The 13,973-nt window shown below is 51.4% G+C and overlaps 1 protein-coding gene across 1 annotated transcript in view; it reads left to right on the forward strand.

The window, feature by feature from the left end:
* The window catches only part of ASTN2 (astrotactin 2), a 353,959-nt gene that overhangs the window by 143,285 nt on the left and 196,701 nt on the right, over positions 1-13,973 (forward strand). The window contains exons 7-10 of the mRNA XM_037399819.1: positions 1,374-1,541; positions 12,388-12,472; positions 12,643-12,717; positions 13,166-13,303. Coding sequence (XP_037255716.1) covers positions 1,374-1,541; positions 12,388-12,472; positions 12,643-12,717; positions 13,166-13,303 — 466 coding nt within the window. The remainder of the gene's footprint in view (positions 1-1,373; positions 1,542-12,387; positions 12,473-12,642; positions 12,718-13,165; positions 13,304-13,973) is intronic.

Consider the following 13,973-nt stretch of genomic DNA (forward strand, 5'->3'; position numbering starts at 1 on the left):
ACACTGAGACTTCAGGATGCCTGAAAATGGGGTTACTCACTAGGATGCTTGACTTCAGGATTTAGTTATTTTATCCTTTGCATGGATAACGTGGTGGAGGATAAGGTTTAGAAGGGCTCCTTATTGCTGAAGCATCAGTGATTCTCTTCAGAAGGAAATTAGGAGTTAGCGTTCAAGCAGGTTCATGCGGGGTGGTTGCTGCTATGTTTTTTTTGTCTTGCTATTTTAATCTCCTGGGCTTTCATTGAGCTAAAATCTTATGCAGTGCTTAGAAAGATGATGTCCAAGTCTTTTACTAAGTGATACAAGCCCTAGAGTTTCTTGAAAATATGCCCTGGATCTGTAGATTTGCTGTCCTTGGGTAATCGCTAAGAAAGATTTCTACCTTCACATGATTGCAAATTTTGCCCACATTTGCAAGTCCTAGCACTTCATGGAAGGGTGGCTCTGGGTTCCTGGGCTATCTGGCAGTTCCCCTTGCCCACTGCTCTGTGAAGGTTTCTTCTCCCCTCGTTTTAGAGGCTTTTACCTGGGTAACTTTTGAAAAACACCACTCAATGGCAGAGTTTTTTTGGCTCCCCTCTCATCTGTGCAGCACTATTATGGAGGCAGTCTTATAATCAATGTAATTGAAGATCAGAGTTAATGAGGACCTCTGTGCCTACAAAATCCCCCAAGCGATGCTGGGCCTCAGATGTTAGATAAGGAAATGATTGGGCTGAACTGAAAATCTATTTGGCTAATTAGATGATGCATATTCCCAGATGCCAATGGGGAAAAATACATTTCACAAAGTAAAGAAACATAAGAATTTGTAAGAAAAGATTTTTGGCAGGAATTCACTTCTAACTCTCAGGAGGGAGAGGGTGAGGGAATGTCTCTGATACGAGACCAGTCGTACAAGGAGTTGTGTGTTGGGGCAGTTCACTCGCCTTCGACAACAGCTCTGAAGTGGGAGCAGCCCACGATGCTCTGCCCACCCGCGCCCTGAGCCTGGCATCCAGGCGTCTTGTGGACACCACTTGCACAAGCTGGGGAAGCGATGCTGCAATCTTACGGATCAGGGTAATTACAGTTGTCCACATTTCTGCAGAGATCTGGGAATCAAATCCAGTATCCCGTGATGCTGGGTATGGGAATGTCTGAGCATAGGAGCGTTCCAGCTGGCGGACCACTTGTTAGGGCACAGTTGTATGGACAGGAATGGTCAAATGAAATTCTTTGGGTCCAGGTGTTGGTGAACTCACTATTATTTTGTTGATCTTGACATCACAGCAGCTCTTGAAGAGTGTCATTGGGCCAAAACACAATTGGCTTTTTTTATTTATTATTATTTTTACACTTAACTGACACACTTTTTTCCTACCCTCCAGGAAGCAGCTTCGTTGTGAGCGAGGGGAGCTACTTGGACATCTCCGACTGGCTTAATCCAGCCAAGCTGTCCCTCTACTATCAGATCAATGCCACATCCCCCTGGGTCAGAGACCTCTGTGGACAGAGGACCACCGATGCCTGTGAGCAACTGTGTGATCAAGAAACAGGTAAGAGAGGCTGAGGAAGCATGAAGACCTTGACAAGCTTGGAGATGTGAGGGAGAAGGTTTGTCTCTGGAGCCTGCTTGGCTCACCTCTGCTTTAGCCTGGTGCTAGGCATGGGGGACCGAGAGGTACCAGCAGGGTCACACAGTGGTGACCCCCATCAGTAAAGTGTAAAGAGGATGGGCACAATGGGCACAGTGTGGCAGCTGCAGGCACGTGGAGTTTATCTGCTTCTAAGTTGTGCTATTTTGCTGTCCAGTGTCAAATACCTACTCGTCAGTTTGCCCCATCTCTGTCCCTTTTCTTTTTGGGCCATTCCACTGTAGAGCACCAAGTTTCCCATTAGTGCTCCTGCCTGATGGTCACCTAGGTTGGATCTCTCCTCCAACCCTTCCTCAGGGAGCTGTGAAGTGTGTCACCTTTCCTCATCTGTAAATGACATTTTGCTGAGCATGTTCTGCTTGCATGCAAAGGCTGCCCCTGTGAAGCAACAACCTGCCCTGCTGGGATTGTGCGATGTGGGGCTGGGCAAAGGAGAAGTGTCACCTTTCCTTCTGGCCTGTGTGCTCCTGGGTGATAAATGGGGGTCCTGGAGCCTGCAGTGGGCTGGAAACACAGAAATCAGCGAACGTGCAACTAGTGAATGAAGGCAGGGGGTCTGCGTGGGTGGGAAGTGTGTGTGTGACCCCAGCCAGCAGGTGCCATCTCCTCAGCTGATGCGGGTGACAGGACCTTGCACAGGAAGGTGGCTCGGGGGCTGTGCTGGGTTTTTGTAACATGGGGTGCGCCATGCTATGGGGGAGAGAGAGCAGGACTGGCCAGTCAGGCTGGATTTCAAAGCCTAAATCAAAAATCCTCTTAGGATGTCCAAACTTCCTAAGATGTAGTAACCACCCACTGAAAACAAAATTTTGGAAGTACCTCTGTGACACCCTACCCCAGGACAGCACCACTGAAGTTCATCACCGTTGACCAGCCTTTAACTGGTGAGAAGTTTCCATGCCGGGCTGGGGGCAGACTGTAGCTCCATGATACACTGCATGTATTTTTAGATTTATTTTTATTAGCATCGTTCTATTTTTAAGGGTGATTTGTTTTTATCACCGTGAGAAAGGCAGGCCTGTGGTTTTACTATGGGACATAAATCTTGTCTAGATTTCAACCTTTCCAGGTCAGGGATTTTATCGTCTCTGTGAGCATCTCAAGCAATGGGTGCTGGGGGTTTCCCCTGCCCTCTGTCCTCTTGTGCTGGGTGAAGCATCCATGAGGAGGGTGGACTGAGGTTTGTCCTCAGACCATCTAGAGGATGAAAATCTAAAAGGCTTCTCCTGTGAAGAGCAGCAAAACCACATTTGAGGTCCTCCAGCACATTTGTAGCTAATCTGTCTTCAGTCTTACCGTTGGAGCTGCTCTCCATGGCAGTGTGGATACAGCCCTGTCCCAAAGCTTCCTTGCTCCGAGGTGTAGGCAAACCTCTGTGGGCAGGACTCACCCCTGGTGGTAGCACCACAGGCTCCTGCCACACGTTTGGACAGGAGCCCCCAGCTCATGTATGCTCTGTCTGGTGAGACTCAAGCCCTTCCCAGCACCAAAGACCTCTTCTGGGCTGGCATTTTATGTAAGATCTGTCCGTACGATGTGCTGACTCATTCATCCAGCCACCAAGTACCACTTCAGTATGAATAATAATCCACAGTGAAAACGGAGGCTCTGAAACACTAGGATATACCAAAATATATTTTGCTTGCCTGACCTTAATTTGCCTTCCCTTGTGTCTTTGCCTTGTGACTCACTCTTTAATTAAATGATTGCTGCCCCCTGATGAGTTTCAAACCCGCATTGCAAAGCACCAGCTCATCAGAGCTTTTCAGAGGGAGCACCAACATCTGCACATGAGGAAAATATCATGTTTTTCCTTCCTCCCTGCCTTGGAAACAGCCAAGCTGGTTGGTCTGACATGACTGCAAATATGTAAATAAATGGAGGCTGCTGAGGGTCTTCCCCCTGCAGATGTGACACGGTGGCTTTTCCCCAGCCACCATGTCAGATGGGACAGTCCCTTGCCAGGGTCGGGATGCTGTCCTCAGCTGAAGAGGTTCAGTCAGAACACCCCATCCTGGTAGATGCTGACTGTGCTGCTTGAAAAGAGAACAGAAAGTCTGTTGAATTCTGGGACTTGCAGTCAGCTCTCCTTGATCTCTGTATTTTGGACAGATGTGGAGTATGCTGCCTGCGCCACCACTTGTGCCATGCACTGGGATACCTCTGTGTACAATTCAGGAGTGCTTGCTTTTTCACTGGCCTCCCTTACGGCACCGGTAACGTTTATGAGAGCATCCGTTTTCAGCAGCATATGCAAATCCTGATTTGTGAGCACAATTACCTGCTTTGTATGCATAAAACTGATTCACTTGCACATTCTGTGGGCATCACTTAAGAGACCTGCTGGAGAATCGGTCCCTTAAGGCCAAATGCTGGAAGAAACAGCCTCTGATTTTGTGCTGTCAGGCTTGCTGGAGCAGTGGCATAAATGAGATGGATAGCTACCTTGATTAACAGGTGCAAATGTGTTGAAATTTTTTTTCCCCCCATTTATAAATCAGGCACCTCTCCACTGAAATTCTCTCCTTTGCATCCACGATTATGACACCCCCAAAGCAATAGGCACAGGCTTGTAAGGACCAAATGAGATGTGGTAGTGAAGGGTCTTTTCTGAAAATTGGCAGGAGGAAAAAAAAAAAAAAGGGGGGTTTCCATCATCTTCCAAATGGGCTAGTTTGTCACCAGAGCCGCAGATGGTGCTCCTGTCCGGGTAGAACAGGGGTCTTGCGGGCAGGAGACAGATGAAAGTCATTTTTAAACAAAGCCATTTTTTAAAGGCAACCTGGTGAGGAGATTTGGAGGTTGCAGAACTGAGCATGTAAATCAGGAGATGACCAGCCTTGGTGAGGGTTTATCTGTGTTTATGAAAGCAGCCATTTTCTCCAATAGTTCAATTTAATATTGTGCAGGTTTTGTGCACATCAAGTAATATTTGTTTGTTCTTGTGCACTTCTGCTATTTTCTCTGTTGGAGGATCCTAGTGTCTTTATTGACTTAGACTTTTATAAGATGAGGTTCTGTCTCTCTAAGGTATGGAGTTTAATAACTTGGTCAAAAACCATGTAATATATGATTTCTTTTCATGTGGCGGCACAGCTTGCTTCGTGCACCAAGCAGGGCATGAGGCAGTTAACTCCCAAGCTAATTTAGCTTCGGGCTGAAGTGTTATACATAAACAGCAATCAAAATGCATGCCTTCGAGGGGGCTGAGTTAAGGTTATCTGTGCTGTCTTTACACTCTCATTTTCTGCCATTAGACTGTTTAATCCTGTAGCTGCTAATGTTCTTGTAATGGCATTTCTGTGCTTGTCTAAAGACCATGGAGAAGAGGGAAGAGGAATGAGTTTTGCTATACGGAGCCGCTCCTGGGCCCATCTCCCTGGCTTGGCCTGCTCCACCAATGCTGCAGGAGGTGGCTTCTCGCCTTGCCGTGGTCAGCTGTGGGCAGTGTTCTCCCCAGGTGACAGCCATGGCACCGTGGATCAGCCTTGGTCCACCCTTGGGCACTCTCGCTGCTTCCTTGCATCAGCCACACACTGTGCCCAGGGAGATCTTCCTTGGCGGCGTGACGTAGGAGCTGAGCAGATGAGAATGAGAATGAAATCCATGCAGAGCGTAAACCCAGATGCAATCCTTGGAAGTTAAACTTCGCTTAAGTGCTGTGATGGATCTGGGTGAAGAGAATGACTTGCGGCAGGGGGAGAGGAGGGATAACTGTCACATTAACTCCAGATTTTCCCTCCGTACTCTGTGCCAGGCTGGCCGGGCAGGAGCCGCTTTCTGTTTCTTCCATGGTTAAACTGCATTATGGAAATTGCATTTCTTGTCAGGATGAAGCAAAGACTCAGGTTTGGAAAGTGCCATCCCCAAAGGCCAGGGACAGCAGATAGCGAGGGCAAGAGGAGAAGCTTTGCAGAGAGCATCGCTGGGAGCTGGTGCTGCTGGGGTTGTTGGAGGAGCCACAGCCTCGGCCAGGGGCCAACTCTGGCTTGAGGAGCAGCTCTCTGAAGACATTGTGCTTGTTCATTGAAGTCGGGAATTTCATGAACTATTAAGACCCTTGTTCATCCTTATATGTGTTTTAATTTTCTCCGAATCAGTTTCTCAAAAGAGGCCCGCATCTGCTGTCTCACAGGGACACAGAAAACTCTTTAAGGAAGCATTTTGGTGCAAGGGTTTAACTTTTCTTTCATGCACACCTCTATCGATGGGAAACCCTGGTGCCAACCCTGGTGCAAACATGTGTCTTGTCCCGTCCCTGGTGAGGTCATCCTTGTCATCGCACTGCTGGGAGCTGCATCTCCCAGGGAAGCTGCAGTGGGGCACCAGTGGCTCAGGTACCTGAGCAGCCACACGATGCTGCGCTCAAAGCCCGGCAGCCAGTTTAAGGCCAGCTCGGGGAGCGCTGCTAGCATGTAGTTTGGTGTTTTATTATTTTTATTTAGGCCAGACTGCAGGCAGAGAAGCTCCTGTCTGGAGGAGGACTTGGTGCTGAGATCTCTTGTGCAGTTCCCAGGGTTTGCATTTCCCTGGTAATCATCCCCCAGGAGGAGGCTGGGCAGCCAGGAGAGGTGCTGCTTTAGGGGGCCCGTGGCATCTCCCCATGGGTGGTTGCAGCTCTAGGGTAGGGTGCAGGGGTGCAGTCAGATCTGCCTGCACGGGGGTTGCTGTAGGCAGGGAGGGAGACGGGCCAAGGCAGTGAGCATTGCACGTGGTTCAGAGACAGCGCTGAGGACCACTGGGCCATGCCATGCCCCAGAGGGAACGCTGCGGCCTCCTCTTGCGCTGAGGGTCTGGGGTTCTCCATAATGGTGAGGAAGAATGGCCTGAGAGAGATGTCCATGGGGTCACAGCATGCACTTTAGATGGCTGAAGGGCACAAGATTTGATTCACCTGCATCAAACTTCCTGCAGATGCTGGATGAAGAGGTTGTTTCTCTGTCAGGAGCTCAGAAATCTTTCACAAAGGATAAATCGATGCAGGGCTTCCTCTGGACATGGATGAAACTCTGAGGCCTCAACAGCTTCATTATGGAAGGTTGAAGGCCATGGCCATTGGAGGGATGAGGTGACTTGTGTTGATCTGTTGGTGGCTTGTGACACATGGCTGGTGCTCAGGGCTGCTGCCAGTGCTCCTGGGCATTGCCCTCACCTTGGGAGGGACGCATGGGGGAACAGCAGAGCCGGAGACAGCACAGGGTGTCTCGTGCGGTGGCAGGAGGCAGCCCATGAACCCCACATGGGAGCACCCATGTCCCCCCTGCCTCGATGGGAACTCCTGGGCAGTGGCTCCTACTGCGGGCAGTGGTGACAAGGGGACATTGTCCATGCCAAAACCCAAGCTGGTGGCTGGGACAGCAGCGACTGGGTGGGGGATGCCTTTTGGCAGCTGCCTTTGCTCCTGGCAAGGGGATTCAGGCCATGCAACTCAAGCTGCTGATGGGGGTGAAGGCTTTGCATCCCTGCAGCAGGGAAGGAGGTGGGACCTTCCAGTCCTCCCACTTCGGATCAGTCTGGTAACCCTGGAGATGGCTCTGCACTCGCCCAGAAGAGAGGGGCTTTGTGCCGCGGCCCCGCAGCGAACAGTGGTGCAGTCAGGGCTGGTGGGGCGGGCAGCCACCGCACTCAACGGCCGCCTCTGTTTACTGAAAAATGCTTGGCCTCGGCTTATCGCCTGGCGCCCACCTCCCTTGCAGACCCTTTCTCCTCCCGTGCCATGATGGGTGGAAGGAGGAGAAGCGAGAGGCAGTGTTGGTAAGCCAGCTGTGCTGGAGCTCGCCCCGCTGCTGGGATGGGGGCTCTGCATGGGGGATGGCCCAGCTGGGCTGCAGAGCCAAGGGCGGCTGGGCAAGTGGTGCTGCAGCTTCCTGGCTTGCTGGCATCTGGGGGTGCTTTGCTGCGGCTGTAGGAGGGGACCCAAAAAGCTGAGACCAGGCTGTGCATCACTTCAGGTGGGAGAGGCAGCCCCAAAGCGGCTGGCCGTGTGTACATGCAGTGTTCACAGAGGTTGAAAGGCACGTGCTTATAGCCCTGCAGCCTCTGGGAACAGGCTGCCACCTCAGCTGGGGTCTGGACTTGTCCCCACAGTGGTGTCTTTGCAGCTGGGGCATAGCCCTGGCACAGCAGGGCATCCCTCAGGGACAAGGGCGAACACCAGGGATAGAAGTGCTGCTGTGGAGAGGGAATCACACACACTGGCAGTGCCAGGAGAAGGCTGACAAGCCACAGGCTTGCTCCATGAGTGCCAAAGCCCTCCCGACTCCTTAAATAAAAATGTCAATAAGAGCAGCAGCTTCCCTGGGAGCATAGGGACTCCGGAAGCCTCCACGTCATGCTGTGCACTGGGTGGGTGGATTAGGGGGATCTTGTGGCATTATCGCCGTGGATCACCTCTCGCCCTAATGAGGCTAACAGGATTACCCTGGCACGCTGGCAGTTCATCCCACAGCTCTGCTCTGCTGCTCCCCGGGCAGAGTGGGGAGGGCCAGGGAGGGTACGGGTGCAGCACGAGACCCTGTTCCCCTTTCAGAAGAAGCAGCAGTGCAGTGTGGTGGATGAAATGGAAGAATAGTTCTTCAACTTTCAGCTTAGATAGAAAAAAAAAAAGAGAGCTAAAGCCTCTAGCTGTGCTGGTCAAGCTGCGGCAGGAGCTGGAGGGCTCTTTTCCTCCACATAGTTGGCTCTGCACCATGCCTGTGCCACTGGAAGCAATGAGGTCTGATGTGGCTCCTGTTAGATTCGTTTCCTTCAGGCACCAGCGAGCTTCAGCATGGGCCCACCCCAAGCCAGAAGCCGTGGATGCTAACAGTGGTAACGATGGCTGCGGACTGCTCCAGCCCTGCCCTTCTGCAGCTCCAGCACTAAAGCTGGCGTGAAGCACGGACAATGTGAGATGCTTTTTGCTCGGACACAGACAGAGGAAGCTCATATCTGCATGTGGAAACTAGGTCGATGTGTCCTTAGTTTGCCCCTTTCCTCCAGGTGAGGCTCCAGATCCCTCTCACCTGCCCAGCTGAGGGCAAGAGCAATGCCTGCAGTATCATGGGGACAAAGAGGGCTGGGGTTGCATGGCTGTGTCTCCAGTTGCCGCGGGCTGGAGTCCCCGCTTCTGGCAGCACAGCAGCCCGTTGCCTTGCTGCGCATGGCTCTGCATGGCACGTCGGGCTGAGCTGCCAGGGGTCTCTTCCACCAGCCTCCGTGGGGATGAAGGCACAGCAGGAGGGAGGCTGCAGGTGAGACATGCCTGTTTTGTTTGGGGATATGTCCTGCTGCTACAGACAAGGGTTTGCTCTCCCCAAACAGAAACTGCCATGGAGACTATGTCACCTGTCATTAGTCATGGCAGCACAGTCTGTGATGAGGTTTTGTGTAAGTGGGGAGAGGGGAGCAAGGGAGGATGGAGAGCAGTGCTGTGGGTGCTGCTGCATTCCCACAGCCTCAGCTCTCCCCTTGTCCTTCCATGTAGCTGCATGTATCACATGAATAATATATTTTCTGAGCTTATTGCTAGAGCTACAGCATTGCATTTGCTGGTTTATGCATCTTCTCTCTATGTTGGCAGAGGTGTTTCCTCCCCTCCCAGTATTTTGTTTAATAACACACCGTAAGTATAACATGGGACCTCCAGAGCTGAGCACCAGGACCTGCTCTCGTTGAAACTGAGCGAGCAGCAATCCTTCCTTTTGCTGTAGCAGCTCAAAATTTGCCATGGATTATCCGACCCAGTTTGTGGGTTATATATGAATCCAAAGGAAGAGGAAGGACCACACATGCCTGTGTTTTTACCATGGGCAGGCAGAGTGCAGGTTGGTGGCTGTGGAAATAGGATGCTTGTCACAGCAGTTTGTAGATCCTGATTCATTTGTCCTCCAGCAGCAGCCGAATGCTGTGCGGAGGCATGTGCAGGACTTAGGGAACTGCATCCAGCTTCAGGCGTGGTTATTTGTCAAACCTGGTTATTTTGGTTGACTCTGGCTTTAAGCTCAGGTTGAATCCTAACTTAGCCCAAGCAGTGCTGGGCAGGTAACTGTGCCTGTCTCAGAAATAGATGGGATTTAGTAGCTCTGAACAAAGGCACTGTTGTTTTGGCTTTTGGCGGTTTGGTTTATTTTAGTAACCTGTTGAAATCTGCTTTTAAGAAAAGGCACTTACCCTAAAGAGGAGTTAGGGGTACGGGAGCTGCTGGTCCTGCCACTCCGGGGTCTTTATCGGGTGTTTCTCAGTCTGTGGGGATTAGCCTGGCTTGCTCAGCAGCATCCCTTGGCTCAGCATCACACCCAGGGAGGATGGGAACAGACAAAATATCCGAGTAGCTCAGAGGGCCAAAGAAGGAGGGTGGATGCTGATGAAGAGGGAGCAAAAGCGGGTTCTGCTGAGGCTTTTTGGAAACCCCACTAATTGCCTGTTTGTGGTTCTAGATACAGAAATAGATCCTAAAGCATCTGTCCCAGAAAGATGGAGTCCCTGCTCCTCCAGCAGGCTGCAACACTCAGCTGATCCCATGTTGGGAACCTTCCTATCCGATTGCTAAAACTCTGCCAAAAGGCTGCAGACCTCCCTGGAAAATCTGTGGAAAGCTGGTCCTGAGTGCTCCTGGTGAGGGGCAGGTACCCATGGTCTCTGTGCCCTGAGTGGCTTTATGCAGTGTCCCACCTCTCTGCCACCCTGGATCTCCTCCGCAGCTAGTGCCACCGTTTGCCCTCTCGCTTACTGAAATAAACCTCCCAATAAACCTCCCAATAAAGCCTCGAGCACCGGCTGTAGCTGTTGAAACTCCAGGACTGGAGTCGATAAAATCAATATTTCTGCAGGTTGATAGAGTTTCTCCTTCCGACGCCAAACTAAGGCAGCAGTAAACAAACTGGCGGACAAAATAAAATCTCCTGCGCTGTGGGAAAAGGGTTCGCTGCCCCGGCACCTCCAGCCGCTGATAAGGAGGGAGGTGTTTGGGCCGTTTGATGCCAACCTCTGTAGGTGGCTTTTCCCTACTTGCTGTAATTTCTGTGGCAGGAGCTGAGCAGGAGCAGGTTCCTCAAGACTTCCAGCTCTGCTTTGCAAGCACTTTGAGATGTCTCTCATTTGCAGAGCATATATTTGTTATGTAATAAGTGCCAGGAATTAATGATCTGCGGCATGTCTGGGGAAACTTGCGTGCTAAGCACCCAAGGAAAAAATAACTTTTCTTTTTTTAAAATCACTGATGGAGCCATTAGGACCCACGTTTTCTTGAGAGGAGACTGCCCCAGCCTGCAGGCACGGCTGAGCCGGAGCAGGGGCTAGCACTGCCATCTCTGTCCCAACTCTTTCCCGTTGGAGAAGCAATGTTCCTGCCGCTCCCGTTATGAATCATGAGGTTAGCAGCTTTTGACAGATCATAAATCAGTGCTTCGAAGTCGCTAGGACAAATCCCAGGACATTTAATCTTTAATATTAGACGTGTTTAAGGCAGTGAATATTTCATGAAGGTGCTGTTGCATTTTAGCACATCATTAGCTGTCTCTTTTCTCCCCTTCTTTTCTTTTTTTGCCGCCTCCCCCTTTCCAGGCAGCTCTTCCTCAAAAATCTCAGCAGCTGAACCCTTGTCTCGCTCCCTCCTGACAATAAAGCTCTTTACTGTAATCCCTGCGAGGCATTTTAAGAACTTGCTTAGGATCCCAATGAGCACGCAGGTACCTGCCAGTCTGCATTACTGCCGTGCTGGGGGTCCCTCCCCCCCAGGCACCCTCCCCCCCAGGCACCCTCCCCAGGTCCCCACCTCTGCTGGTGTTTAGAGCTCAGCCTGCTGCACCGGCAGGCATGGTGGGGGGAGGAGGGGGAAAACCACTGGCAGCAGCTTGTAACACCACGTGCAAATCCAATTAATCTTTTGATTTTGCCGTTTCTTGCTCTGGGTTATGTATTTCTACCAAACATGGAATCAATTTGGGCCAAGCACGGTTGGGTTTCTGGTGCAGGAAATATTTTCTCCTGCTGTCAAAGAGCTGTAACAGGGTGAACCAGCACCTGGGGAGCAGGGAGGGGAGCAGGGCTCGGAGTCCCTGTGCTGCGGGACAGGGACACGACAGGGGTGCTGCCTGTGGAGCGTGGAGAGAGGGGGTTTCTGCATCCTCCTGTGGGAGTCTGGGCTGCAGGAGGCTCTGCTATCCCATCCCCATGCAAGGTGGCAGGAGCACAGGTGGGAAGGGGATGTGGCCAAGGTGGGTTTGGGGTGTCCCCCCACTCAGGAAGTGCATGGGAGTAGATGCTGCTCTTCTCAAGTGAGGTCATGGTCCCTGCTGAGGGAACCACTGGCCCCAGAGCAGCCCCTCTGCCAGGGGTGTAGGCAGGACTCAGCAGGACCAGGGCAGGGGTTGGATCCATGTGGGCAGTCTCTTTGGGGAATGTGAGGCATTCTTGGAGGCCATTGAGTAGAGGTTTGCTGAGCCTGGAGAGCTGCAGGGCTGCACAGGAACACAGGTTAAGGACAGACCTTTTGCAGCATGAAATTCCATCCCTGGCTACTGTGGGTGCTATGTCATGTAACCCCCTCCAGAAGACTTGCAGGTTTCTTGCAGCTTTCCGCATCATCTCATCTCTTCCTCCACATCTCCTGGAGGTTTCAGAAGAGTCCAAAGTGCTCCAGGTCCTTGGCAGGGACCAGGAATGGCTGTGAACAAGCAGAGATGGGCAGCAGGGGAGGAGGGTGATGCCACAGGTGCTGACATGCCTCTGGGGCAGAGAGGTCTCATCTTCCCCTCTTCTCTTTCAGGAGAGTGCAGCTGCCATGAAGGCTATGCCCCGGACCCCGTCCATCGCCACCTGTGTGTGCGCAGCGACTGGGGACACAGCGAAGGGTGAGTAGTGATACAATGATATGTTTGCTCTGTCCTGGCTCCCACGCTGGTGAGGAGCCCAGCTCTCTCCTCCCCACTGGTCATCATGGCACCAAAGACCCAGGACCGGGCTGTGCCGCTTTCCCTGCCGAGCGATGTGCCACAGCTGCTCTTTCCCTCTCTGCCTCCAGGCCGTGGCCATACACAACGCTTGAGCGGGGATATGACTTGGTCACAGGAGAGCAGGCACCGGAGAAGATACTCAGGTGAGCCAAAGGAGTCTTCAACTTGGACATTCGGGAGGGAAGAGCCGGTGAGGACATCCCAGCAGATGCTACCTCTTGGTCAGTCCTGGCTCTGTCTTGTTGTGCTGGCTGGGGGACACGACTGTCGTTTGCCTTTGACAGACGTGAAAGATTTGTCCATATTCTGCAGACAGGGAGGGGTTTCCCTTTTGTCCCCTTGGCTGGACACAGCTCAGCAAAATGAGGACAGTGTGCACAGAAAATTCCCGTGGACTAAAAAGAAAAGCTTGACCATCCCCATGTTCTCCCTGTCACACCTCTACTTACTCCTCTCTCATCTGGTTTTCAGCACGACTAAACAGCTAACTTATCCACTGCTGCTCTGACTTCCAAGTGGTCTGGTGAAACAGAGGACCACCATTCACTGTGGATACTCTGTTCCTATATGATATATTTGTCCTTGTTCCAGATCAACCTATAGTTTGGGTCAAGGCTTGTGGCTGCCTGTCAGTAAGAGCTTCGTGGTGCCCCCCGTGGAGCTTTCCATCAATCCTCTCGCCAGCTGCAAGACAGATGTTCTGGTGACGGAAGATCCAGCAGATGTCAGGTAGGAAGCAGATTTCTCGTTTTCCTCATGCTTGAGTGACTACACTGCTTTTAAATTGTTATTGAGAATGCAGTAATTTCTATGATGATGTTTGGTTAATTTTCTTCCAATAAGAAATCTGACGTGATAGCTTTCCACGCTTTTTTGATCCTGATCGGTCTAGGCCAGGCCTGTGTATATAGCTCTGAAGTCTGCCAATCCAGTCAGGTAAATTGGTCTGAGCCTGTGGAAAAGCAATTTTAAAGTGGCTTAAACCTAACGTTAGACTGCATGGCTTAGATTGATGCATTTACCAGTACAGAGGTGCTGTCATTATTCAGAAACTCCTACGTGTATCACATCTGTCCAGCCCTTGATACTTGGCTCTGGTGCTCATGAAGGGCCAAACTCAGAGCCTGGTGAAAGACCACATTGCTTGTCCAATTATTATACAATTTGAGGTTCTTTTTTCCCTTCCTCAAGTTCAGTAACTGTCCAGATATTTCTCTGGCTCCCCTGTTTTGGCTAGCTTGCCTTTTAACTGCATGTCGTTGGACTTGTGCTATTCTAGTTCAGAAGTGGGACCTAAGAAGGCATTGCAGGAGAGTTGTCCTGGTGGAAGGAGAGGCTGTTCTCTGGGAGACTGGGCTGAGGGTAGGCAAAGGGGGATCCTTTGGAAAAGAAGCCAGGC

Source organism: Falco rusticolus, chromosome 9, assembly GCF_015220075.1.
Source record: "Falco rusticolus isolate bFalRus1 chromosome 9, bFalRus1.pri, whole genome shotgun sequence".
Lineage (NCBI taxonomy): Eukaryota > Metazoa > Chordata > Aves > Falconiformes > Falconidae > Falco > Falco rusticolus.